The 24,125-nt window shown below is 44.2% G+C and overlaps 2 protein-coding genes across 4 annotated transcripts in view; one reads left to right on the top strand and one right to left on the bottom strand.

Annotated features, from left to right (window-relative positions):
- LOC103894478 (protein FAM228B-like) lies at window positions 1–5,337 on the top strand. Its single transcript, XM_009273879.1, has 6 exons — window positions 1–42; window positions 1,426–1,503; window positions 2,361–2,448; window positions 2,555–2,699; window positions 4,262–4,353; window positions 5,269–5,337. The coding sequence occupies exons 1-5, from the start codon at window positions 1–3 to the stop codon at window positions 4,302–4,304; spliced, it is 396 nt and encodes a 131-aa protein (XP_009272154.1). The 3' UTR covers window positions 4,305–4,353; window positions 5,269–5,337.
- Window positions 5,338–5,398: 61 nt separating this feature from the next.
- ITSN2 (intersectin 2) overlaps window positions 5,399–24,125 on the bottom strand; it is a 76,706-nt gene continuing 57,979 nt past the window's right edge. For 2 of the 3 annotated variants that reach the window (XM_009273864.1, XM_009273865.1), the window contains 11 exons: window positions 15,518–15,639; window positions 14,520–14,626; window positions 13,700–13,883; window positions 11,697–11,795; window positions 11,357–11,524; window positions 10,248–10,460; window positions 9,387–9,508; window positions 8,753–8,835; window positions 8,507–8,590; window positions 8,036–8,209; window positions 5,399–6,873 (listed from right to left, as the gene is read on the bottom strand). In XM_009273864.1, the coding sequence (XP_009272139.1) occupies window positions 6,716–6,873; window positions 8,036–8,209; window positions 8,507–8,590; window positions 8,753–8,835; window positions 9,387–9,508; window positions 10,248–10,460; window positions 11,357–11,524; window positions 11,697–11,795; window positions 13,700–13,883; window positions 14,520–14,626; window positions 15,518–15,639 (1,514 nt within the window). In that variant the 3' untranslated portion in view covers window positions 5,399–6,715. The remainder of the gene's footprint in view (window positions 6,874–8,035; window positions 8,210–8,506; window positions 8,591–8,752; window positions 8,836–9,386; window positions 9,509–10,247; window positions 10,461–11,356; window positions 11,525–11,696; window positions 11,796–13,699; window positions 13,884–14,519; window positions 14,627–15,517; window positions 15,640–24,125) is intronic. The other variant, XM_009273866.2, reaches the window with a different exon arrangement.

Below are 24,125 nucleotides of genomic sequence, written 5' to 3'. Positions count from 1 at the left end.
ATGTTAGGGCTGAAAGTTTTCCAGGGACAGAAACAGGAGATGGTGAGTGCAGCTTGCTGCTTGCTCTCTGGGGAATTGCCAGATACTGGGGAGCAGAGGCCCCTGCAGAGGCAGCAGTGTTCACCCTCAGCAGTAGCTGAAGCCCCATGGAGCTGCCCAAGTGCTTGCTGAGTGTCTGGGAACAGCATAGGCCCTTGGGGCCTGGCTCACTTGCCCATGTGAGCACCTTCAACATAGTTACCTCTTAAACCTACTGCAGATCCCACTTTTTGGGGTTTGGACTCGTCTTGCAGCACTCCTGAACTGTTCAGGTTAAAGTATGTTTTTTCCAGCTCTCAACTTGAAATCACATCCACAGATGATTGCCAAAAAGAACTGTGTAGGGCTGAGACCTAGAGGGCCGTGGGCTGAATGCTCCCTTTTCTTCCTGGGACCCCTGGAGAATTGTCTGCACAAGAAAGCTGAAAAATTTCATTGGCAAGGTTCTGGAAGAATGACTGAGAGTAGTAGGGAGAAGTATTTTATGTTTGCCCTGTTCTTACTATTCTTAGGGCATCACTTGTGGCCTCTGTTCTTTTTTTTTTTACGTATATGTTTTGTTTTGTCATCTGTACAGCTCTGATGCAATTTAGGTAAGTCCTGGCTTATTGGCCGTAAACAGTCCATTATAATTTGGAGACAAATGGTTGCAATTCACCTTTCTCAGCATCAGGCTTGATCTGTGTGGCAACCTCAGTATCTGTTCAGCTTCTTGATAGCCTGTTTGATCTGGTGTTCTTTGGTCTTGGCATCAGTAGTGAATGCCAAGTGGTGGTACTTGCTGTTCCCCAGCTAACTCTGGTCATAGGAAACTTGAACTGCAGAATACGAAGTTTGTTGCAGGCAGAGTTCTCGATGAGATGGAGCTGTGGTCTGGACCATTAGGTATAGTTCAGGTCTTTACTCCTATATATAGATAGAAAAGCATGCTCATGACCTAGACTTGGAGCTCGCATCTCGCAGACTAGTAACTTGCCTAGGGCCATGGCTGGTGGGGGGTCAGTCACTTTCTTTTTTTATTTTCTTTCTAGTATCTGTTTCCTTCTCTGTCAAAACATTTTCCCTTGAACAAAATTTCCATTTTCTTGACTGCCTTAGTTGTGATTAGTGTTTTAGCCTGTAATTATTTCTGGATGCTTCATGAGATCATTTATTATGTATTTATGCCTATGATAAATTAAAATGGATGGAGGAACTTTCCTGTTACACTTCAGTCACCTTCCTTCTGAGGTGCAGAGTGTGAAAATTCGGGAGTCCTTATCTCCACCACCGCTGGTGCTGTGTTCATACCATGCCTGGCTGTGTTAATACCTAGGCTGGCTGCTCTTTCGCTGTTTTATTACCAATAGCTTCTGAGACCTGACCTGCTACCTGCTTCTCCCGCAGGGCTATGTGGCTTTGGAAACTTATGACCCGTCAGAGTACGATCCGTTCTTCCTGAAGACGTGTACAGACTGCTGGAAGGTGTGGTGGTTATTTATGCCATGAGGTTTAGAGGCAGCCTTTGACCAGCGGGAAGTTAATGGTTAGAGAGGAAGCAGAGTGTGTTACTGACGTGCTGCTATGGGGCTGGTGTAGAGCAACACATTCTAGTTTTATTAACTGAACAAATATGGGTCCCAGCTCCTACTGCATTTAAGCTCAAGAGTGTTTGAAAATGCTTTTCACTGGGAACATGGTTTGGATCCATACTAAGCCCAGATTTGGAGGCACAGTAGGCAATGGCAGGGGGGAGGTTTGTTTTCCTCATCTCAAATTCATTGTGGCATCGTGGGAAGCATCCTGTCTAACGAGGGTTGGTGAGTTCCCAGGCAAGCTGGGTGTGTGCTCTGTAGAAGGAAATAATCTGACAGTTCAGATGATCTTTACAAAAGCTCACTCAAGTGCACCGAAGACATGGGTACTTAATAGAAGAGTTAGGTAGGACTCGGACACAAATCCATGAAGTGCAATTCTCTAAATCCCTTCTGGATGCTGTGAGCCCTCAGCAGCTGTGGGGACTGAGCTGATACCTCATTGCAATATGCCACACAGGGTTCATCAAGATCAACTGCCTCCAGGAGATCAGATCTCATATCTGTGGTCTAATTTTGCGGCAGACTTGTTGAATGCGTTATGGCCTGCCTTAGGAGCTGAGATGCTCAGCATTTCTCAGGCCACTCACGTCTGTGCCTCATGATTTTATTCATAAAAAAATGCAGTTGATGCTCCTTACCTGCTAACCAATGGTGCCTTGACATTCACCTCTGACTTTGGTCTTTGAGACTCTGACAAAGTGCTTGTGTTGGTGCGTAACCATGAAATAACTGTCTCTGTCACAGGTTTCAGTACCAACTTTACAGGATCCTCTGTTAAAAGACATTCAAAGAAAGTTTATTGAGACAGGCATTATCAAGCAGTGTGAGACAGGTATTTTAAACACTGGTATCCCTTGGAAGTGTTTCATATTGGGGGGGGGGCATCCTTGCTTGTGACAGTAGATGCTCAAACGAAGCGCTTGTTACTTTCCTGCCAGGAAGACCGTGCTCTACCAGAGAGCTGAACGAACTCAGTAAAGCAGAACTGTCACTGCTTCCTCTGAGCCGGCAACGTATGGATGCAGTTGAGTGGCTGAAGATACCACACGCCTACATTGCTAGTGAGGTCCACCAAATGAGGAGGTAAGAGCTAATGATGTGTTTACTGAGAGGCAGCACAACAGCTACAGTGGATGAGGCCTCTCCTTCTCGGCTGCGTAGCAGAGTATTTGCTAAAACTTAAATTTCATGGTGAATTCCGCTTTATTGTGTATTTCTCCTGAGAAAGGAGTGTTGGTGAAGGGAAAGCCTTCAGGTATGGAGTGGACAGCAGCATGTATTAAAGTAGAGCATTGATGGTCAAGCTGAGCCTTGAAATAAAGTGGTTTTTGGTGGGGAGTTTCCTGCATTTTCTGCATGCAGCCCAGCAGCCAGCCCTACAGGCCAAGCCGTGGAATACCTCCTGGGTTCTTTACTGGAAGATCTGGAAGGATTTAATGTTCATACTTGCTTTGGGTTTTGGTGGGGTTTTTTGCTATTAGTTTCTAGATTTTGGGAGCAGGTGAAGTCATACTTATATCACAAAATGGTTGAGGTTGGAAGGCACCTCTGGAAGTCATCTTGTCCAACCCCCGCTGCTCAAGCAGGGCCACCTAGGGCCAGTTGCCCAGGACCATGTCCAGATGGCTTTTGAATATCTCCAAGGATGGAGATATCTCCAAGGATGGAGACTCCACAACCTCTCTGGGCAGCCTGTGCCAATGCTCTGTCACCTTCACAGCAGAAAAGTGTTTCCTAATGTTCTGAGGGAACCTCCTGTGTTTCAATTTGTGCCCATTGCCCCTGGTCCGGTCACTGGGCACCACTGAAAAAAGCCTGGCTCCATCCTCTTTGTACCCTTCCTTCAGGTATTTGTACACACTGATGAGATTCCCCCTGAGCCTTCTCTTCTCCAAGCTAAACTGTCCTGGCTCTCTTGGCCTTGTCTCATGTTTGCTCAACTACTGTCCTTTGACCTTTGTGATACGGTGTGCATCCTCGCTCAAGCCAGGAGGCTGGTCCTGTAAAGGAGCGGCCTGTGCTGAGGGAGCTACACACCACTCCAGAAAGTTGTATCCTATAGCTAAGCTTCATAACAGGTCTTTGTTGGTGTACAGGCTGGTTGGACTCAAAGTACAGTAGAGATCACTAATGGTGAACTGAACTGGAGCAGTGATGCAGCTGCCTAAGCTGAGACCACTAGAGAGCCCCCGCTGGCCTGCCCCGATAGGGAAGCATTTGGGATCAGCAAAGAGTGATTTATTTTTTTTTATTACATTGTTGTTTTTTTCAAGTCCCAGTGCTCTGATTCACCGCTTTTGAAAGCTCTCTGGTTCTGCCCTTGCAGCACACAACACCTAAGGGAACTCCTGCTCCCCAGTGACAAAAACATCAAAGCTGAACTGGGAGCCTGATGTCCTCCTGACCCAGGCCCACTCTCTCCCCCCCGCCCTGGAATTTTATGCCTCTTACTCCCAAGTAAAGCCCAAGGCTTTACTCCAGCATGTTTACAGCAGTTACGGGATAATGGCACATTCTAGAAGGAAAACTGGTCACAAAGACAAACATTTCCTGGAGTGTGGGAAAGAGCTAGTGCAGGAAGCTGTGCTGGGCTACAGCAGCCTTCGCGTTGCATGGACTGCAATAGTTTTTACTTCTGTTCAAAGGCGGAAAGTCATCAGCCACCACAAAGATGGCGAGGTCCGATGATGTCACCTGTCTTCCAGCTGACCGCAGCCGCAAATACGGGCATCAGAAGGTACTGTTTGCAAAACATGTTACATCTTCTGCCAAAGCAAGTGGTAACAGGCCAGGTCTTCTGGCAAACTGCAATAAACTCATTGTCTTAAACATGTGCTTCTGAAGTACTGTTACCCAGCAGCCAAAGAAATGTTTGAGATGCTGCTCCTGTTATTTCCAGCTCTACAGGCCAAAACCTACTATTTTAGGTGGTTTAACTTGGGCTCAGCTCTACAAAGACAGTGCTGATGTTCTCTGGTTTATAGGGTGATGAGTCTTTGTATTAAAGGAGATGAACTGGCGAGAAAAGTTGAAGAAGTCTGCTAGGCCCCTCTTCTACCCAGTGCAGGATCTGTATGTTATCCCCAGCTCTGGCAACAGCTACAGCTCCGAGTCTACTGTATTTCGTATCACAAGAAGTGTGAATGTTAGCAGTGGGCAGAGGGAATGAATGGCAAAGCTTGCAAAATTTTAGTTACAGCTGTTGCAATTGTGCATGAAGCTGAAAGAGGTCACCTTGAGATTTAAGAACAAACCCTCTCTTTGAATGAGAAGGAGGTGCTCCTGGCTATGTGCGTGGTGAGCAGATGTGTACAGAAGAGGGGCTTAGAAAGCACTGATAAGGAAATAATGATTTGGTTTTGTTTATTCAAATCTTTATCAGAACTCCCATAGTGAATGTCTTGCAAAGTATTTTTTGCAAAATAATGTTAGGCTACTACCAAGGGTTCAAAGGACTTTCTCCTGGAGGCAGCGTACAAGCAGTAAATGAAACTTTTAACATACATATTGAGTATTCTGAGAAGGCAGGAAATAATTAGGGGAGAGGAGATGGAAAGTGGTGGTGTACAAAATGTCTAGCACTTTTTGGACAGTCAGTGCTGAGCAACAAAGGCTGTCAGCGCCCTACAAATTGGCTTCTCTCTTGTTCCAGGGCGGTCCCTGTCTCCCTGCTAGTGTGCCTGCACAGCAGCTCTGCTGTCAAAGCCTGAAAACAGAATTTTCTCTATGCTTGTTCAAGAAGCTCCAAACTCCCACTGTACAGACACAATCTCTCACGAGTTGCCAAGATTTAGTTTTATTTAGGATTAGAAATACTGAACCACAGAAAACTGTTAAAAGTAACAGAGGTTGACTCAGCCCTGTAACAGGAGGGTACACAGATGGCAATCGAGTGTGAAACTGTCAGACATCAGGAGGTATTGCTGCACCCATGGAAAACAAGGGCAGGTGCTGCTCAGAATTGCATGCTGTGCTTTTTCAACAAAGCAGTTTAAGGCGGCAGTAAAATGGTTACAACTTATCAAACCCTTTATAAACAAACTCTTTTTTTTTTTTTTAACCATCCCTGATTTTGGTGCCAAGAGCAAGTTTTTGCTTTCAACCAATCTCAGTTTACAGATTCGTGTTGGGGTGACAGTTCCCCCCAAGCAAACCTTTTAAACTTGTAATAAACTTTTCTCGAATTTCATCCTATAAATTCTTATTATTTCACATTCCCCTATACAATAAAATATACTTTTTAAAAATCACTATGCATCAATAAACATCTGTAGACAAATTACTTTAATAAACTTATATTTTTCTCTCTATATATACATGTTGGCAATGTCAAAGCTTCAAGATTCACATGGAGGTCTGCAAGACCAAGGAAATGTACACAAATAACTTACATTTAGGAAAAAAAACAAAAGCTGAAGAGTATTTTTCCACATTATTGTGGGTCACAGTATTTAAAATATTTTTTTCTAGTTATTCTTCACAACCACATTGTCTCAGCAGAGAATGATGAATCAAACTGAAGCAGAAAGAAAAATCAAGTAGCAGTTACTGATTTCAGTGCAGAACTAAGTCAAGTAAAGAACTACACTTGATTCTTAAAGAATATACAATATATCGGAGACTTCTCCAGTGCTAAGGCTTCTTCAGCATTTAATCTTTAGAACTATCATCCTGAGACGGGAAGATTCCAGTGGATATCACTTTTCAGATTTCAAATGGAATGATTCTAGTGCTGAGCTAAACCATTCCTCAGTCTATATGTGAGACTGAGTGGTAAAACATACATACATCTTGATGCCGTATTTCTACTTAATACTTTTTATGGTCCTGAAAATGGAAACATTGGCATCCAAACCCAAAATATTCCAACATAATAAAAAGGCACTGAGCTATAGTACTGTATATACAGTAACATTTCTGTTTGCATAGATCAACAACTTTGAACGCTGCAAGGAACTAAACGCAACCAGTAATTAAGAGGAAATACAGAAGCAGCAGGAACTCTTGCTTAATAACCAGCGTGGGGCAAGGGATCTTTTACCAAAAAAAATGTTCAAGCTGTCAGCTTCAGTCGTCCTTCATAGATTAAAAAAGTTTTCTTAGAGGAGTGTTTTCTGATCAAAGAGCTGCAGGTCAAAACGGACCCAGACTTCGCCTGTTGGAACTTCATGCAGCAGTAAGTGTTTAGTCGTGGGGCCTTTGCTTTCTTGTTCTGTTCTGATTTTTGCTACTGGAACTTCAGTGCGACCCAAAAAATCTGTTGGGCAAATGAATAAGAAATTTCATTAAGCAAAGACGTTAAGCTTAGAAAATCTGAAAGCGTCAGGTTAAGCAGCAATGCTGCATAGTATGTATTCAGTTCCAGAGCACTACTCCCAAGCCTCCTGTTTGACTAGCCCTCAGCCCTGTGTAAATCAGCCAGCAGTGACAAAAAATGGTCTTTTCAGAAGACAAAAATGCTATGGAACTAGGACGGAAAACATGCCTTTATGTCACAGTTTGATCTAAGGGCTTTGAAAATACAGTTCCTTTTCAGAAACACAATTTCAAATGTTCTCCTGTCTTAGAGCTGCAAAGTCAGAGTTAAGTGATGTTTACAAGTCAGCTGCGGTGCTATGAAGACAATAAAAAAAAAATTCCACCTATTTTGGCTCAGCCAACTTTTAATTAAGCTTATGTATTATTCTTCTCACAAGAACAATGACCTTGAACAACTACTGCCACTCATAGGTTTACAGTCCTATTCAGAAATTACATACCCTCTTTGTGGCCATTTCATATATAAACATCTTCGTGTGTGTGCATTAAAAAGTTTACCATGAACTGAAAAAACAACAGACTCTGCTGTCCAACAGGGAGAAGAAGCCTCGCAAAGTCACGTTACCTCACAGGAGAAAAGACTGAGTTGTAGTTACACATAGGGCAACTCAGGTCAAGGCAGTACCTTGCAAACCTGAAATAATCAACTGTGCATCAGAGTCCTGAAAAAGCACTTAACCTTTTAAAGAGTACTAGAAGCTACCGACTGCCGACTACGTACTAGAAGCTACGTGTTCGGTTTCCAAGCAAAAGAAGAAAGCTTATCAAGCTGTTGCTGTGCAAATATAACCTAGCACCTTATTTTTGGGCACCACCTATAGTGAGAGAGAAAAACTTCTGCTTTCAACTTCTCTGTCTCCCCAGTCTGACAAAATAATAGTTCTGTGTCTGATAGAAAAGCCAGAGTAGGATCAAATCTGACTGCCCAGAGCTGTTGGCTCTGGAGGACTACTGAACCTCTTGAGCAAGGAGGCCTTGTTTTTACACAACGTTTCTCAGGAAGCAATCATACCTACAGGCTCTTGGAACTGTCGGTGAGGAACTGTGTACCCCGAGTCACAAAAAAGCATTCTTTTCCTAAAACAAATGTTCGCACTTACCATCGGGTGAGAACTGATCTCTGTCAAACATGGTGATACACAGGACATCCTGATGCAGATCCTTAATGAAAAACTGGCAGTTGAAGTTCCACTTGGGGTTCAAGGTGTCCTGCAGGGTCCTCGTAGTGTAGCTCTGAGAGCCCATGCTGATTTCACAATAGGGGTTGCTCTTCCCTAAACACAGAACAAGCAGTGAAACACCTCGGCAGCGCAGAAACCTCCCTCCCTGTCTGGAGGCTGCTTGGACACACATCAATGCTGCTGTCCAGAAGATGTGGGTCAGGCAATCCCTATATCCTAGAGCAGCACAGAGCTGGTTCTTCACTCGGTCCTCTGAAACGAAATAATGGCTAATTCGTTCAGAAGCTGTAGCTGAATCCACAATGTTCCTCAAATCACCAAACTCCTCTCAGCAAGCCTCTCCAAACGCTGCAGGAATAAAAGGGATTTGACACTATATCCTCCACTTACCATTGGGCTTACAGGCCTTTAGCTCTGTTGCTTCAATCACGTGCACCATCAAGCGTCCTATTCCTGAGGTCTTCTGTGAGCGAGCTGGGAACAAAGAAGTCAGAAATAAATGGATTGGTTGCAACCATAAAAACTGGCAATAGATCTGAAGAGGGAGATCCTGCACAGACTCTGTGGCATCCTCCAGAAAAGGCCCTGCCCACGCATCCGCGTGGATGAGAGGGAAACACAGAACCCGGTAGGTACCTTGATAAGCCTTTTCACGTTTCTTCTTCTCAGTTTCGATGTACTGCTCTGATGCTGCTTTGATTTTCTGGACCCAGGCAGTGCTGCAAAGAGCAATCCCTATGGTCAGGGTCATACCACAGGCAGGAAATTCCTCAGTATCGGTGACTCTGCCCCAATCTCTTTTGCCATTTTTTCCCCCCCGCTGGGTTTCAGAGGCATCACAAATCAAGTTAGTTCAAGGACTAAAGTGATAGTGTTTTCAGATTTAATCTTATGCCACATTTCCACATCAGCCTAAATAAACGGAAGTGAAGCTGCTGTTTTATTAAAGACTGCGCGGTCATATTAAAGACTGACCAGGACTGGTGAAGAACCTATGGGACGCTGGACTTTGCAGCCCTAAACTATTCTTCTATACAACTGTAACATCGAGGAGCAGTAGATGTGACTGGATTCCACTGCAAGAGCTGCCGCACAAGCAGAACAAAATCAGAGAAAACTTGTAATTCAAATGAGAGTCAAACGAGTTTATTTCCTGACCAAGAAACTAAACCCTGTTCTTGAACTGAGAGACCCCCATTTCTGCTCACTGGAAACAGGCTACAGCCATGATCAACAAGTTTAAGCTCAGATCTGCATTTTCACTACTCACCGCTCATTAATGTTGTCAGTTTTAAGCGTGTAAACTCTGTCAATGTGTGATATGTGGAAAACCGGCTCATCACTTGAAGGATCTGTGGGCAATTTCACTAGGACTTCATTAAGGAAAACAGGCTGAAAGAAAAGCAAACATCACTGTGGCAGCGTCACCCTGACAATAAACAGAAACTCTACAAGGATGTTTAAATACATTGTTTCACCATAGGGAAAATGAAAGTCATAGGACACAGGACGAACAACCAAATCACCATATAAAGGATGTGAGAAAGGACTGAGAGAAAAACTACTCTGGTGATACACCCCGTTCCGTCTTCCTAGATGAAGAGCTTTGTGAAAGGGACAGGACTGCATAAGTGGAGCTGCAGTGTGGAGCTTGGAAATCCTGGAGATCTCCCAGGTTCCCTGTCGGAAAGCAGCCCCGATGCTTAAAGTTATCTCCCCAACTCTAAAATCTTGAGAACACGCGCTCTGTGGACACAGAGACTAAAGTTTTGCACCCTTTATTGTTTTCTAAAGACGGACAAGTGTTTTCTGGTGATGCAGGAACTTGTGCAAACGTAGTCAAGGCTCCTGCTTCTGAACATCCCACTCCGCTGCTCAGGCACGATGCTGTTTCTGCCCTTTCACCTCAATGTGGACAGCAGTGTTTATTAAACCAAGACACAGAAGCCTGTCCTTTTCCGGGGACTAAGCCAAACGGCATTTGTGCATGTTGGCTGCCAGTACGCGCCCATATGACAGCAAATGATCAGACGGGGCCAGACAGCTAATCCCAGCAGGGAGAACAGCATTCCTCATCAGAAGCCACGTCCCACTGTATCAACATGACCACGGGGCACCTGGATTCACTCACCATTTTGTACATTTTGAACTGGGAGTTGCATTTGGGGCTGAACAGTTTATCGGAGCCGGAAGAGACGAACTGTTTAACCATGTAGGTGAGCAGGAGGAAGTCATTGAAAAGGAAGCCGTACAGCTCCTTACTGCTCTTGGCTTTGTACAGCTTGCCGCTGTGCAGGAGTTTCCGTGGTCCCAAGCAGTTTGTGAGGGAGTTGAACACCGGTTGCTAGGAGGAGAGACAAAACCCATTAGCAGCAGCAGCAAGTTAACGCAGGCATCAGTTCCTGCTCCTCTTCACAGTGGAGATTGCTCAAGCTGCTCAAAATCCTCTTTGGTTTTGTTTCAGAATTCTAAACTAAATTCATTAGAATTTAGTTACAAACGAAGAGAAGGGAAACTGTTTTATGATCTGCCATGGTATCAGCATGACTCCCAACTTAAAACAGATTTAAGCCTTACCAACAACGTACACATGGGTCTGACTGGATGAAGGCATTTATCTCATGGCCACTTTTCTGTTGTCCAGAAGCTGCGTTTAAAAAGAGCCTGCAGAGTCTGCAGTCAGGTCACCTCTTATGGGTGCACGATGAGGTGATGGAACTAGGACAGACTTTCTGGGCCTGTCAAGCCCCGGTTCCTTACGCAGCCAGTGGAGAACTGTCACGACACCTCATTTTGAAGGCTGTCCTGAAAGGTACAGGGGCCTGAACCCCACATACCTTTGAGGATCTGGCATTGAGGGCTTCTGTGCCCTTTCTGCGTGAAGGAAAACCCTGGGAAACACACACTAAGTGAAATTCCACATAGTAACACCTGACTTAGCCCAAAGGCAGCACGACCAGAACTTCAGAGATAAGACTTATTTCTGTTCGTTTAACCGTTTAAATGGTACCAGTTTTAAGCTGATTAACAGAGATTTCTCCACTGCCAAAATCATGCAAAACCAACGAGGGCTCATCACGTTACGGCTGCAAGCAGAATTTAATAAAAGCTTCTCTGCCAAGAGCTCAGCAGTGGATCATGTTCCAATAACGGATGTGAGCAAGGACCCCCACTCCCCCCCCCGGCCTTTCTGAAATGACTCGGAAAAGTCTCCGCCGTACAGCGTATCAACGCAGCTACCTCAGCAAGACCTTCGCACTGGACGTGGGACTGTATCCATTCCAGCCTGTCCGAGTTCTCTTTCTCACGCACCCCTTCGTTAACTTGAGAGCACAGCTCCTCCGCACGCTCCAAGGCAAGCTTGAGGTTACTGTGATCGGGGTGATTTTCTGGAGTGTTCTCTAGAATCTGGTATGGATCAAAAAGGGGAGAAAACAAGATCAAAACAGAGGTAAGCACAGGTACTACTTCCCCGCGCTCTCAGAGAAATCCCTATAAAGGGACAAGGCCTTTTTTTGCTTTTGCTATTGAGATCAAACTCAAAAGCATTCACCTACAAAACCTCGTTTAGGGTACTCACACTCTTTATGAGCAGAGGGTAGCGGGTTATTCTTTGCATAGGTTTCAGGAGGAAACTGGAGAGGGGCATTCCTTTGCAGCGAGGGTCCAAGGCAAGTTTCTATGGTGCAACCCAGAGATTTAACAGAGACATTGCATTACTCATCAAGAAACAGTTGCCTCACCGCACTGAAAACTGAAAACTGTCGGATCAGATTTATTTTTCCAGGCGTTCCAAGAAATCTTAAGATTTTTCCGTAAGCAAACAATACTTGTATCTAGAACAAACAGGAAAGGCGGCGTTGTCATTGTACTCAGACGCTTTGCCAGCATAAGCCGTAGGATCATTGTTCATGCAGAATGCTTACATTCAAAACCGTTCCAGCTTTTATTTTGAGATTACAGGCTCCACTCAGGTTGAAAAAAACCAAAGCAATGAAAGAAACAAATGCCTGATGTCAACAGTTCTGGCATTTCTCCTTTCTCCCTCAAAGCCACTGCATCGGCTACAGTACGGCAGCAATTCCTTACTTATTTCTGCAGCCTGCCTGCCTGTGATGCTCACGGCACACCTCTGGCCCTGGCTGCAACCCCACCGTTCAGACACACTGCACACCCCACTGAATTAAAAGCATGTTCAGAACAACAGCTTTTTTATTTCAACTCCACAGACTCTTACCCCTTCTGACAGCATGAATTTTTGGGAAGGTGCAGACACCGGCACCATAGCTTCGTGGGGTTAGTGTTACACTGAAGTAACGAGCAACGGAATGGTAATGGAGTAATAAATTAGCTAGAGAGAAAGACAGGTATGCCCTGGCTGGACGGCCGGGCCCAGAGAGTTGTGGTGAATGGAGTTCAATCCAGTTGGTGGCCGGTCACGAGCGGTGTTCCCCAGGGCTCAGTACTGGGGCCGGTCTTGTTCAATATCTTTATCAATGATCTGGATGAGGGGATCGAGTGCACCCTCAGTAAGTTTGCAGACGACACCAAGTTGGGCGGGAGTGTTGATCTGCTCGAGGGTAGGAAGGCTCTGCAGAGGGACCTGGACAGGCTGGATCGATGGGCCCAGGCCAACTGTATGAGATTCAACAAGGCCAAGTGCCGGGTCCTGCACTTCGGCCACAACAACCCCATGCAGCGCCACAGGCTTGGGGAAGAGTGGCTGGAAAGCTGCCCAGCAGAGAAGGACCTGGGGGTGCTGGTCGACAGCCGGCTGAACATGAGCCGGCAGTGTGCCCAGGCGGCCAAGAAGGCCAAGGGCATCCTGGCCTGTATCAGAAATAGTGTGGCCAGCAGGACTAGGGGAGTGATCGTGCCCCTGTACTTGGCACTGGTGAGGCCGCACCTCGAATCCTGTGTTCAGTTTTGGGCCCCTCACTACAAGAAGGACGTTGAGGTGCTGGAGCGTGTCCAGAGAAGGGCAACGAGGCTGGTGAGGGGTCTGGAGCACAAGTCTTCTGAGGAGCGGCTGAGGGAACTGGGGTTGTTTAGCCTGGAGAAAAGGAGGCTGAGGGGAGACCTCATTGCTCTCTACAACTCCCTGAAAGGAGGTTGTAGCGAGGTGGGTGTCGGTCTCTTCTCCCAAGTAACAAGTGATAGGACGAGAGGAAATGGCCTCAAGTTGTGCCAGGGGAGGTTTAGATTGGACGTGAGGAAAAATGTCTTTCCTGAAAGAGTGGTTAAACATTGGACCAGGCTGCCCAGGGAAGTGGTGGAGTCCCCATCCCTGGAGGTATTTAAAAGACGTGTAGATGAGGCGCTTAGGGACATGGTTTAGTGGACATGGTGGTGTTGGGTCAACGGTTGGACTCGATGATCTTAGAGGTCTTTTCCAACCTCAATGATTCTATGATTCTATGATAAATAAAAAGCACACACAGTGTTAACCGTGGTCATCATATAAATACACCTTAGAAGGTTCTTAGCTATTTTGCAAGATTTTACTCTCCTGGGTTATTTTGATCTGGTCGGGCTCCTGTCATCGAGGAAAGGAGAAGGCACAAAAGCTACTGAATAAGATACCTTTAAGTAGTCTTTGAAATCAGCATCTTCATCAGTTTTCTGCTGCAGCAACGAAGCTCCGTTAAGCTGGCAGCTGCAGAACCGAATGTAGGCCTGCATGTGAGAGAGCTCTGCTGCTAAGATGTCCCCAATCATCTGCACTGGCATTTTTTCTCCTCCTGTTTTCTTACGCACTCGCAAGGCTCTGAAGAGGAAAGAAATCACCATCCAACTTTGCTGCCAAGTCTGCGAGGCCTAAATCAAGACCCTGACAACATCCACCTCTGAAAGGACGCAAGCCTGCGAGGTGAATTCCCTTACGCAGCACGGGCGCTTCCAGCCGGCACAGGGTCCAGGCTGAGCCCCCAGGAAGTCACCGGCACAACACGCTGAGCTGAACGATCTGCCTGATGGGGTCTGCGGGACCGAGACTCTCCTTTGAGGTTTCTGGGACAATCGGCATCAATCTCTACATTCAACTAGCATCCCATTTCAATAAGTTATTAGCCACTTTGTCTCTCCAAAGTTTATTTTTAGAGGACAGAAGGCTGCTTTGCAGAAAACTGGGAAGAACGCCTTCCGTGCACATGCTTTTGTGTAGGCTCTATTTCTAAGGTATTACAGCAAACGTGCATCTGTTATTGCTGTTTATTCCCCTCTCTCTCTTAACAACTCCTTCTTTGTGAGGTAGTCTGAATGCATTTAGCCGTTCTGAATGCACGCACGCACAGGAAATCAGCAAGGACAGAAATATTTGCTGTAAACCCAGAAAACTTCCTGGGGAAAGGAACAAGAGAATAAAGATGAAGAGGAAAACATAAAAACGTGGGTAAGTACTCACTTCAGTAACTTTGTATTTGACATGATGAGTTCCTTCCAGTTAACAAAGATCAGCCCCATTTCTCCTTCTGTGAGACAGCCCGAGTCAGCCATCGGTTTTTGGAAAACCTACAGTCAAAAAGTCAGAAAGGTGAGCAATTCTTCAGAGACAAAAGCAGCTCAGCCTCTTCTTTAGCCTAGCAGTGATTTTGCTTTTTTTGAACGCTCAGCGTCCAATTTCTCAGAAGTTAAAAGCAATTCCTTACTAGCACTTGTGACAGCTGTCGCTGTTCTTCCTAAGTGTGTGACCTCATTCTGACACCGGCATCACCGTTTGTGAAGCAGGGACAAGCACTGGGACCTGCAGGCTGACTGTTCAGCCGAAGAGCATTCCCATGATTTCGGAGTCAACTGCTACACAAATTACACTTACGCTTCACACCTATCCCCATGCCCAGAGCACTCGGAGTCTGCATGCACAACCTGCATGCAGAACTACAGCTTCTTTCAGGGACCCGCAGCACAGTACCTCTGGATAGCGGAACACCTGTGTAACTCAGTCTATTTAACACCTTTAACACTTCACCACATAGCTGTTTTATATAGAGAGGTCAAGTCAGACGCCCAAGGCCACCTAACGCTGGCCAGTTCCTGCCCTGCCTAGTGAGGCGGTCTTGCTTCCAGAAATAAAATCGGAGACGAAGGCAGACAATAAACTTTTATGGTGCTTACACAGCTTTGCCAGACAAGCCAGCCCAGCCCATCATCTTTACAGTGAGCCCAAACACTTAAGAACAGGATTTGGAAAACAGTAAGGTCCTCATAAGACAATGGATTTCACCACGTGATGTTTTTGCCTGGTGGACAACCACATAACATTCGCTAGAAAGGGAGGTGCTCACACAACCTCACTTTCTTCCTCTGGCGTTTCACAATTCGTAAGAATCCCTTTATTGCTATTATTCAGTAGGACAGAGGTGGCGTTCTTCCAAATGCATTTTCACATCCAAGACATCTCACCTCTAAGACGAGCTGAAGATCGTCCATATACCTTTCTTCCGTCTGAATGAGTTCGTGAATGTAGCCCTGCCTTTTCCTTTCCATGGGCTGCATAGTGTCAAGGCTTTGGAGATCAGCACACCCTACGAGAAGTAAGCCAGTAGTTTAGATCCCACCGGGGCCATCAGATCTGATGAATTAACAAAATTGCATCAACATACACCAGCGTATGGTTCAGACTATATTCACAGTGGTAAAACCCTGTCCACAGCAGCAGCGGGTTTCACAATCGAGTGATGTAGTGATCGATTCCCTCCCCCCTTTATGTCATTTTTTTAGTCTGTCGCCTTTTTATTTCTTCGAACGTCCCTTGTTCTCGCACTGTCATGCAGAATAAGAATTCCCGGCTTCCTGCCACCCCATGTGTCTCACGGTTTTTCTCATCTCTTCTCCTTTTCTCCATACCGTTTTGAAACTGTCATTTTCTCTTACCTTATGCAATGTCTTTTGTGAGACGAAGTCATCTAGAATGTGTCGGGGTCTGACTTATGACATTGCACCTTTAATCTCCACCCCATTTCCAAAGCACTCTGCCTTGGTTATTAGTTTATGATACAAACCACCGGTACAAATTTGTAAAGTTATAATGCATAATGTTATAGTTGCGTAACTTCACAGTTGCACAACTTTTTTTCTCATTTAGAAACAAAATGAGCCTGAAATATGTTGAGTTATTTTTATGCATCAAGTATGAATAATCAAAATCATGCACAGGAACACACAGACGTCCAATGACACAGACCCCAAGTTTTCTGTAATAACATGCAGACCCTACAGCTTCACACTGCTTTTTCTCTGCTGTGTACACGTTAGTAAGCATGACAACAACGTTTGCAATTTAGTAATCAAATCAAAAACTGGTAAAAACGAAGTGGTGAATATGTTTAGATGGGTGAAGGAGAGCACAGAAAGCCAAACTCTGATCCCTCTGTTAGCCATCACATGCTAGCAGAGTACTGCGAAGCAGCAGGGTGGGGGAAAATAAAAAAAAGAAACAATTACAGAGCGTTTGAGAACATACATCTATCACTTGATGCGATGGCATTGGATTTTAATACAACGTGAACTGTGGATTTTGCGGGATAGCAGAAAGGACATCGCAGGGACTCGTTTAGATCCGGCATTTCTAGAGGAATGATGCTTTTTGAAAGTTTACAGGTGGTGTGAAAGGCAGCGTGACCTACAGCACGAAGAGCTGCGTCTCCCTTGTCACCCTAACACATCTAGGACACTAGAACGTGACTTTATTCTATTCACTGCCAATGTATAGATCTGTTTATGGGAAATTTCTCTGCTCTAAATAATGAAATGAAAATGAGTCAGTAATAAATCGGGGGGGGGGGGACGACACCAAGAAACACTAAAGATTTGGCTAAACTTGATGTGACAGTGGCCTAATGGGAACCGCCCAGGCTTGTGCGCTTCCTGCTGGAGAGGCATCAAGCTGCTTTGAAGGAGCCGCAACCTTCAGCAAGAGAGAAACACATGTCAAATGAAGAGACCATTCACAGCAAGAGAGAAACACATGTCAAATGAAGTTTTATGAGACCATTTGAAATATTTTAACAGGGAAAGCCTTTGAGCAATGCAAAGACGTAAAACAGTAAAGGCAATAGCTAGATTTAAAATCAGGACTTTTCAGCTCCGTTTTATACCCCTAAGGAGGATGACAGATCTTAAGCTTTCTGACAAGATTTGAAAAAAACGCCACTTTTTATGAAAAGACCTGCGATTGCAGCTCTTTTGATCGTGCAGAATGCTGCTTCTGGCCTTAGTTACTCCCAAAGTTACGATCAGGCCAAAATTAGATGAGAAAAAGGAGTGCAGCTACAGATCAAAATGATTCTTATGAAGTTTGCTATCTCAGTCCGTCAAGATGGACTGTGGCCAGTGGGTGCTACTTCTGGATTCTAGTGTCATTCTTTAGTCTGCACAGGACTGAGTTTAAGCCCACCTGGTTCCTAAGACGTGAAATCTTAGGATAATCAAGGGCTCGCACAGTAACCAGACTTTATTTGTCCAGATTTGAAGTCTCAGCGTTGACCACGTGGTTCTCTTTTCTACTGCAAGGTACGCTCCGGCAACAAAAGCAGGGACGGACTGAAACTCCTGTTGCTGTTTGCTTGTATCACAGCTGTTAGAACAACCCACACGCTCAGATCTGTGTCTGTCTCATGCTGTCTACTTAAAGCTGAAGCAAACACTGGAAGGAAAACGGGCCTTTTTTTATGCACCTAAAATAGATTTGGTTTATAAGCTCATTATCAGATACAAAAATGCAGTTAAATTAACTGGCTCCTGCACTAACCTGTATTTGGACTGTCAGATGAGTGCGAGTTTACATTTAAATAAGCACCAGTGAAAACACCCCAAATTTTGATGGGTCTGATGATACTGGCATAAAAACATAGTACGCAATCCACACATCTGATTTTAGAGGGTGAAGTCAGGCATTTGGATCTGAAGGGAAAAAAGGCAAACGAGAGGGAGAATAAAACAACCTACCCTAGTGCATTTGCCAATGTTTTTCCGAAGTGGCCATAGCAACCCATGGGCTCACTGGTACGGAAAGGGTGGACCTGCATCTCTACCCGTTCTCCTCCCACATTCCTGCTCCCTCCTTTCCTTGCATCAATTCTGGCACTTATCTGACTCTCAGCTCACACCCTGGCAGCAAATGAATCCCGAGGGGGGAAAAGAAAACAGTAGTTTTCTGCTAGTTTAGCAGCCAGGAATGTGCGTGGAAACAGTAAAACTGCCTTTTTCGGCAGCAGAAAGCTGTTGGTTTGGCTTCTGTCTTGTGAAGCTTCATCCCAAGCTCCCCATACAGCTAATGAAAAGCAGCGAGATTTTTGGGAGCGCCTGCAGAGGCAAATCTCAGCTGCCCACGCTGGAGGCTCGCCTCCCTCTATTGGCGAGATAAGAGGTTTACGTTACCTTTGGAGGGCAAGCCAGCCTGCCTCTTCCACCGAGAGCAGGGTACTGCCAGGCTGTTCAGACAATCTGGGGCATGATCTGCCCAGCTCCCTCCGGAGAACAACATCTAACGGAGCAAGCAGCGGGCGTCTGGTACCTTTGAAACTTAGGGCATAGCAAGGGAGCGATGCCTACTACAGCTGTGGTACCTTCTGTGATAAATCCTGCTCTCCAAGACGAGGAAGCAGCTGTCTCGCAGGGGCAGGGTAAAACAAGCCGGAGAGTTTATAAACAGGAAATGCCAGTCTCTAAAGTTATGGTTAAGATTATACTTTCCTCTCCAAATATACCTGAACAAGAAATACTTTCTTCCTACTAACATAACTCACCCTGCGTGAAAAACTACCGAGTTTCACAGTCAAAAGACGTTCTACTCTGCAGGAGATTCAAACGCCTGAAAAACATGGGGGGCTGGGGGAGAAAACCTTTCCAATTACTGACGTATTTTGGATTTGCGTAAGTTCAAGGGGAAGAATGACACTTTCTGAAGAAAAGAAATCCTCCAATGAAAGACAGATGAACGAGACCTATCACCATTTCAAAAAATTTCCTTTTTTTCCTTTGTTAAAAAAGGGGAAGTGAATTAAAATTCTTCACTTAAAAGCCGGTTCCAGAGAATTGAGGTAAAAAAAACAGATAAAAGGCTTTCAAAGATGCCCAGATCTGCTGGGGCACCGAGTGCTTTGTCCCCTTCCCCAGCGAACTTCCCCACTCAACGAACAATGAAAAAACACATTAAAAATGACAGCTCTGGAAAGGCACCTTAAGCCTCAAACATGAGCTCAGGCACTTGTCCTGAAGGATCTGTCTATACCAGAGGCATCACTGCTTTGGGTGACCAGTGAAGACTTAAGGGGTAGAGGTGGCCTATATAAACTGCATTTGTAAGGAAGTAGCTTGGTTTGTTTAGGGTTGTAGGTTGGTTTTTTGGTTGTGGTTTTGGCTTGGGGGTGGGGTGGGTGTTAATTTTTTTGGTTTTTTAGCTCAAGCCAGTTGATATGGCTGGAAAAAGCAGATAAGGTTTTTTTGTTCGCCTGTATTAGCCTGCCTCTATTTTCCCAGGCTACCACAGAAAGACTACACCTCACCTGAAGTACCATGGGCTGACATTAAAACAGTCCCTTTACTACAGCCAGAGAACAGACAGATGGTATCACGGGACATCACCCATAGCCATTTTACAATCTCTGCTGGCACACATAAGGCTAATTCACTTGCAATGTACTCCTGTCACTGCCTGTAGCTCTCAGTAGCCTCTGCGCCTACTGAAACCTGTGAAAGGAACTAGCCCAAGAAGTTTGCCGCCGTGGAAAGGCTGGGTTCCATCAGGCCCTGGGAAACATAATAAAAACTTTTATCCCATCTCCCCTAATCAGTAAATGCAACTCTCTCTGCTACAACAGAAGAAATTTATGATTTCATTTTCAAGAGGTAAAAAGCAAAATCAAGTCGCTCCGTCACAGAGCCAGGTAACACAATGCTCGTACCAAGCTATTCAGATGGGAAAAAATCCTCCCCAGATGGACAAAAAAACCACAACAGACAAACTAGATCCTTTTATGTGTCCCTTTAATAAAATACATTTGCATAGTTATCTTACAACTTTGTTTAAAAACAAAGATGAACAATTGCCTCATGCTAAGCATAGCCTGCATTTGCATGTCTTAACAATCATCCCCAAACATTAATACTCTAGCTTGAAAAGGACAACAAAAGAGATTTTAAGGTAGCACACACCACTACGTAGCAGTTTTATTAGTTCATTACATTGAAGTAGCATGACCCTGTAGCAGCCCCCAACACTACCACAGGCCAAGGTTCGTCGGCATTCCTACAAGCAGACTTATTTACAGGTGTTTGCAACCCGACTCAAGAAAATCACACAGGGATACGATCTGACCAAGCATCGAGATGGCGTAAATATTCAATGACTGGTAGGAGATGTTTCAATTATTAGCGTGTAACCTTTTTGATGGAGCTTTATGCCTTCTACACTCCTAACTGTAACGTTACTAACACTGACATGATGATAATGCTTTGTATGCTTTCACGGCCCTTCATGATCACTGACTACTCGCACACCCCAGCCCTGCAACCGGGTCTCGGTGGCGGCACAAGACTTTCCCGCATGCATCTGATTGCTGGATCAGGAACTCAGCTCTGTGAACTAAGCTTTGGTAAAACTACGCTTCTGTAGGTTGTTAGTCCATTATGGAAACTAGACAGTTACAAAATTAGGAAGCGTTTCAGTACCTGTTCTTGGGCATTTACAGCATCGTGGACATTCTTACCCCCAGTCACACCATGGCCCCTATTCTCTGCTGGCCTACTGGAAACAATATTAAGCAAGTAGGATGCTGCAGGCAACATCATATTTTGCTCTCCTGGTTGGCTTCAGTTTTAACTGTTAACCTTGTGGGGTTCTGAGCAACATTTAGACTCTCAGCTCTTCACCGGGGACCATCACTTCAACAAATAATTCTATTTTCCGCCTTGTCCTTAGTTCCAAAGCCAACCTTTTTCACCCAAATAAGGGATGAACACTTCAACGCTAGTTTTACTTGGCTGGCTGGGATGACAACTGAACCCATCTCTATGGACTTTTATCAGCAAGGAAGTGGACTGCACACAACCAGAGAAAAAGTAACATTTCTGAAAGAAAAAGTCTGATTTTAAACCCAGCTTCTATTAGCTACGCCTCTTCAGTGATACAGAACGTTATTTTAAAATAATCTTGCCTTAAATACATCCTCGGCATAGTCTTTCCTACCGATGATCTGATGTATGTATACAATCCTTTCTGCACCAGCGTGCGAAGGAGAGCAGAAGCTCTCAGGTGACTGTGCTTGAGCTGTGTTAGGCAGACTTTTGCAGTAGAGATAAATACTGAAGGCAGGGACCACGTCTCTTTCAATCAGCATTATTAAGGTGTATTATTATCGTTATTACAGTTAGAGAATTTAGAGTGTACTCAGGTAATGCTGAAACATGCAACGGTAACAGTGAAAGCCCCAAATGCTTCATTTCAATATTCGTCAGTTCAAACTGAGGGGCAGCTGTTTCAATAATTATCAATGCTCATATCTACATACCCAACTATATATTTCACACTACTTGTGTGAAACTTTACCTAATACTACCCTACTCTCCAATTGTATCCATTAAAATATGGGTAGAATGCCAGTTGTTTTTGGAAAATGCCATGTAACTATTTCCTAGAACATCCCAGACAGGATGTGAAGTTGTTTTCCACTTTGTCAAAGACAATTAGTGGCCATTTGGCATTCAAGGAAAACTGTCACTGAACATTGGGAACTCAGTTTGGCTCAAATCCCGCAGGTTAACAGTGCCTTTTAGAAATGGGATAATTTGCAAGATCACCTAATTATTAAGACTACAATAATAAGTCACAAGTAAGTGACTGCTTGATGCCACTGGTGTAGCACAACACACTTCAGCCTGCATTAAACAGGCTTTCAAAGTTGGAAATTCAGAGAACGCAGTTCAGGGTGATTAGCGTATTTTAGTAGAAATACTTAAAATGTAGTTTCATAAGGAAATCAAGTCAGCTAGAATACTCAAAGAATTATCTAGCACATTATTTGCCTACAATAACATGATTTCATTCTGTAACAAAATACTGGTTTCGACAAAATACATCCAGAATAAAAATCCATTTGTAGTTTTATGTAGGCACATTGCTGTAGTCCGTATTGCACAAAAGATACTGATACTCTGAACTAAAGGGCACATACACATTATTTCATCAAGTATATTAAATACATAACATCTCACTCTTTCTATAGACATTTTGGAGAAAGGCTTTTAAATCTCTGCAATTGGACTAACCTTTTCCTGATAGTACCTTCACAACATTCATATATATATATATGTATATAGTAAACAAACAGTGTTTTGTAAACATTTCTGATTGCATAAGTGACCTCTGCTGTTTTGTCACCAAGTTCAGGAAACCAACTGTCTACTAGATCTCTCCTGTTGCTACAGGAGCACAGAACTATTTAATCAGACACGTAGTCTGCTATTAAGTTAATCCTTTTATTTAGAGGGGTATCAGGGTTATAGTCCTGAAGTCCTGGTCCCTCCCTCCCCCCAAACTAATAAAACGTGGGCACCTTTACTGCGCCATACTGCTGACATGCCATAACTGTACCTTTAAGGACCACTTTTGAGCTGAGGAGTATAATTCCATTTTTAAACCCAAACGCTCTGCCTTCAGCTCCAGGTGTCTGTTAGTGTTTCTTTTCTGGCAACATCTCTTATCGAGGTTACCTATGTATTAGGCTGCTCATTTATTTAACAGAAAGAAGAGCAGCAGCTTTCAGACAATACTTGCTTTAAGTCACTGCAGACCGTAGCCAGACAAAAACACTATTCAGTACCATTAACTGTTTAATGAAGGAAAGGGTCTAGTAGCACAGAGGCTGTGTAAGTACTTACTGCAGTAACTAGTACATGTTTGCTGTTTGCTGAAACTGACAGCAAATATGAATTATCGGAATAAAGTATTTAAAGGAAGGAGGTTGTTTGGGGATAGGACATACCGAGCCAAAACAACCTGAATTCCTGCTATAGCACTACTGTGAAGGAAGAAAAAAAATTAAAATATCCTGCACTCTATGCTTGATAGTTCTTTCCCCAGTTAAAAGGCTGGATGGACTGCACCAGATCTGAGTCTTAGATCTTGTAGCATGTTTGTAATCACAGTGACTGTCAGCAGCAGAGACAGGTAGGGCTTGTCTTCTGGATGAGCCTTGTAGGCTGCCAATTTTAAAAGCTCAATATGTAAGAGATTAAACCAAGTCCATTAGAACAATAATCAGCGAACATTTTAATTCTGCAAAGTATGCACATTACAACATTCAAAGAACACAACTGCCCATTCAAAACAGCTCAGATAAACTGTGCAAATAGTGGGTCTTTGTGTGTCTGCAATCCCACCATGCAAACGATAACTTGATATGCATGCTAATGATCTACGATTATCAATACCAAAGAAAAATACTAAAGGAAACAAGAATGAACAGCAGTGAAAGCCACACAAAGACCCACTATCCTTTCTGCTTTTACAAATCAACTGTAACCGTAGATTATAAGAAAACCCACAAAAACCTAATTTCTTGACTGGATCTAACGTTCAAACGAAGCAAAAGGATTGTGTCAGAGATATGTGAGCAGGGCTGGCCACCCTGCCTCCACGCTACAGTCAAACTTGGATAGTGGGTCTCTGAGGTGCTTTCACACTGGAAGACAACATTGGGTCCTAAAAAAAACAAAAAAAAAATGAAGGATAAAATGAACATAAATTTGAAGAGTGAAACATATGAGTTCTATGGATAAAGACAGAACAACACCAAGAAGGTCAGAAAGGAATGACTAACATTCAACCTCCTGCAAACAGACATCACGAGCTTCTACTCTTGCAATTTCATATTTATAAACACACAGTTTTAAGTACTTGAGACCAGCCATCACTGACTCTGAAAAACACTTGTAGCTGATTCACTTGAAGAAGAAAGTTTATTCCCAAGGAAGACTTCTGTTATGTAGACTCAACAACTCAAGGTCAAGC

The sequence above is a fragment of the Aptenodytes forsteri genome, unplaced genomic scaffold (assembly GCF_000699145.1).
Source record: "Aptenodytes forsteri isolate BGI_AS27 unplaced genomic scaffold, ASM69914v1 Scaffold175, whole genome shotgun sequence".
NCBI lineage: Eukaryota > Metazoa > Chordata > Aves > Sphenisciformes > Spheniscidae > Aptenodytes > Aptenodytes forsteri.
This window is presented reverse-complemented; position numbering and strand designations above follow the sequence as displayed.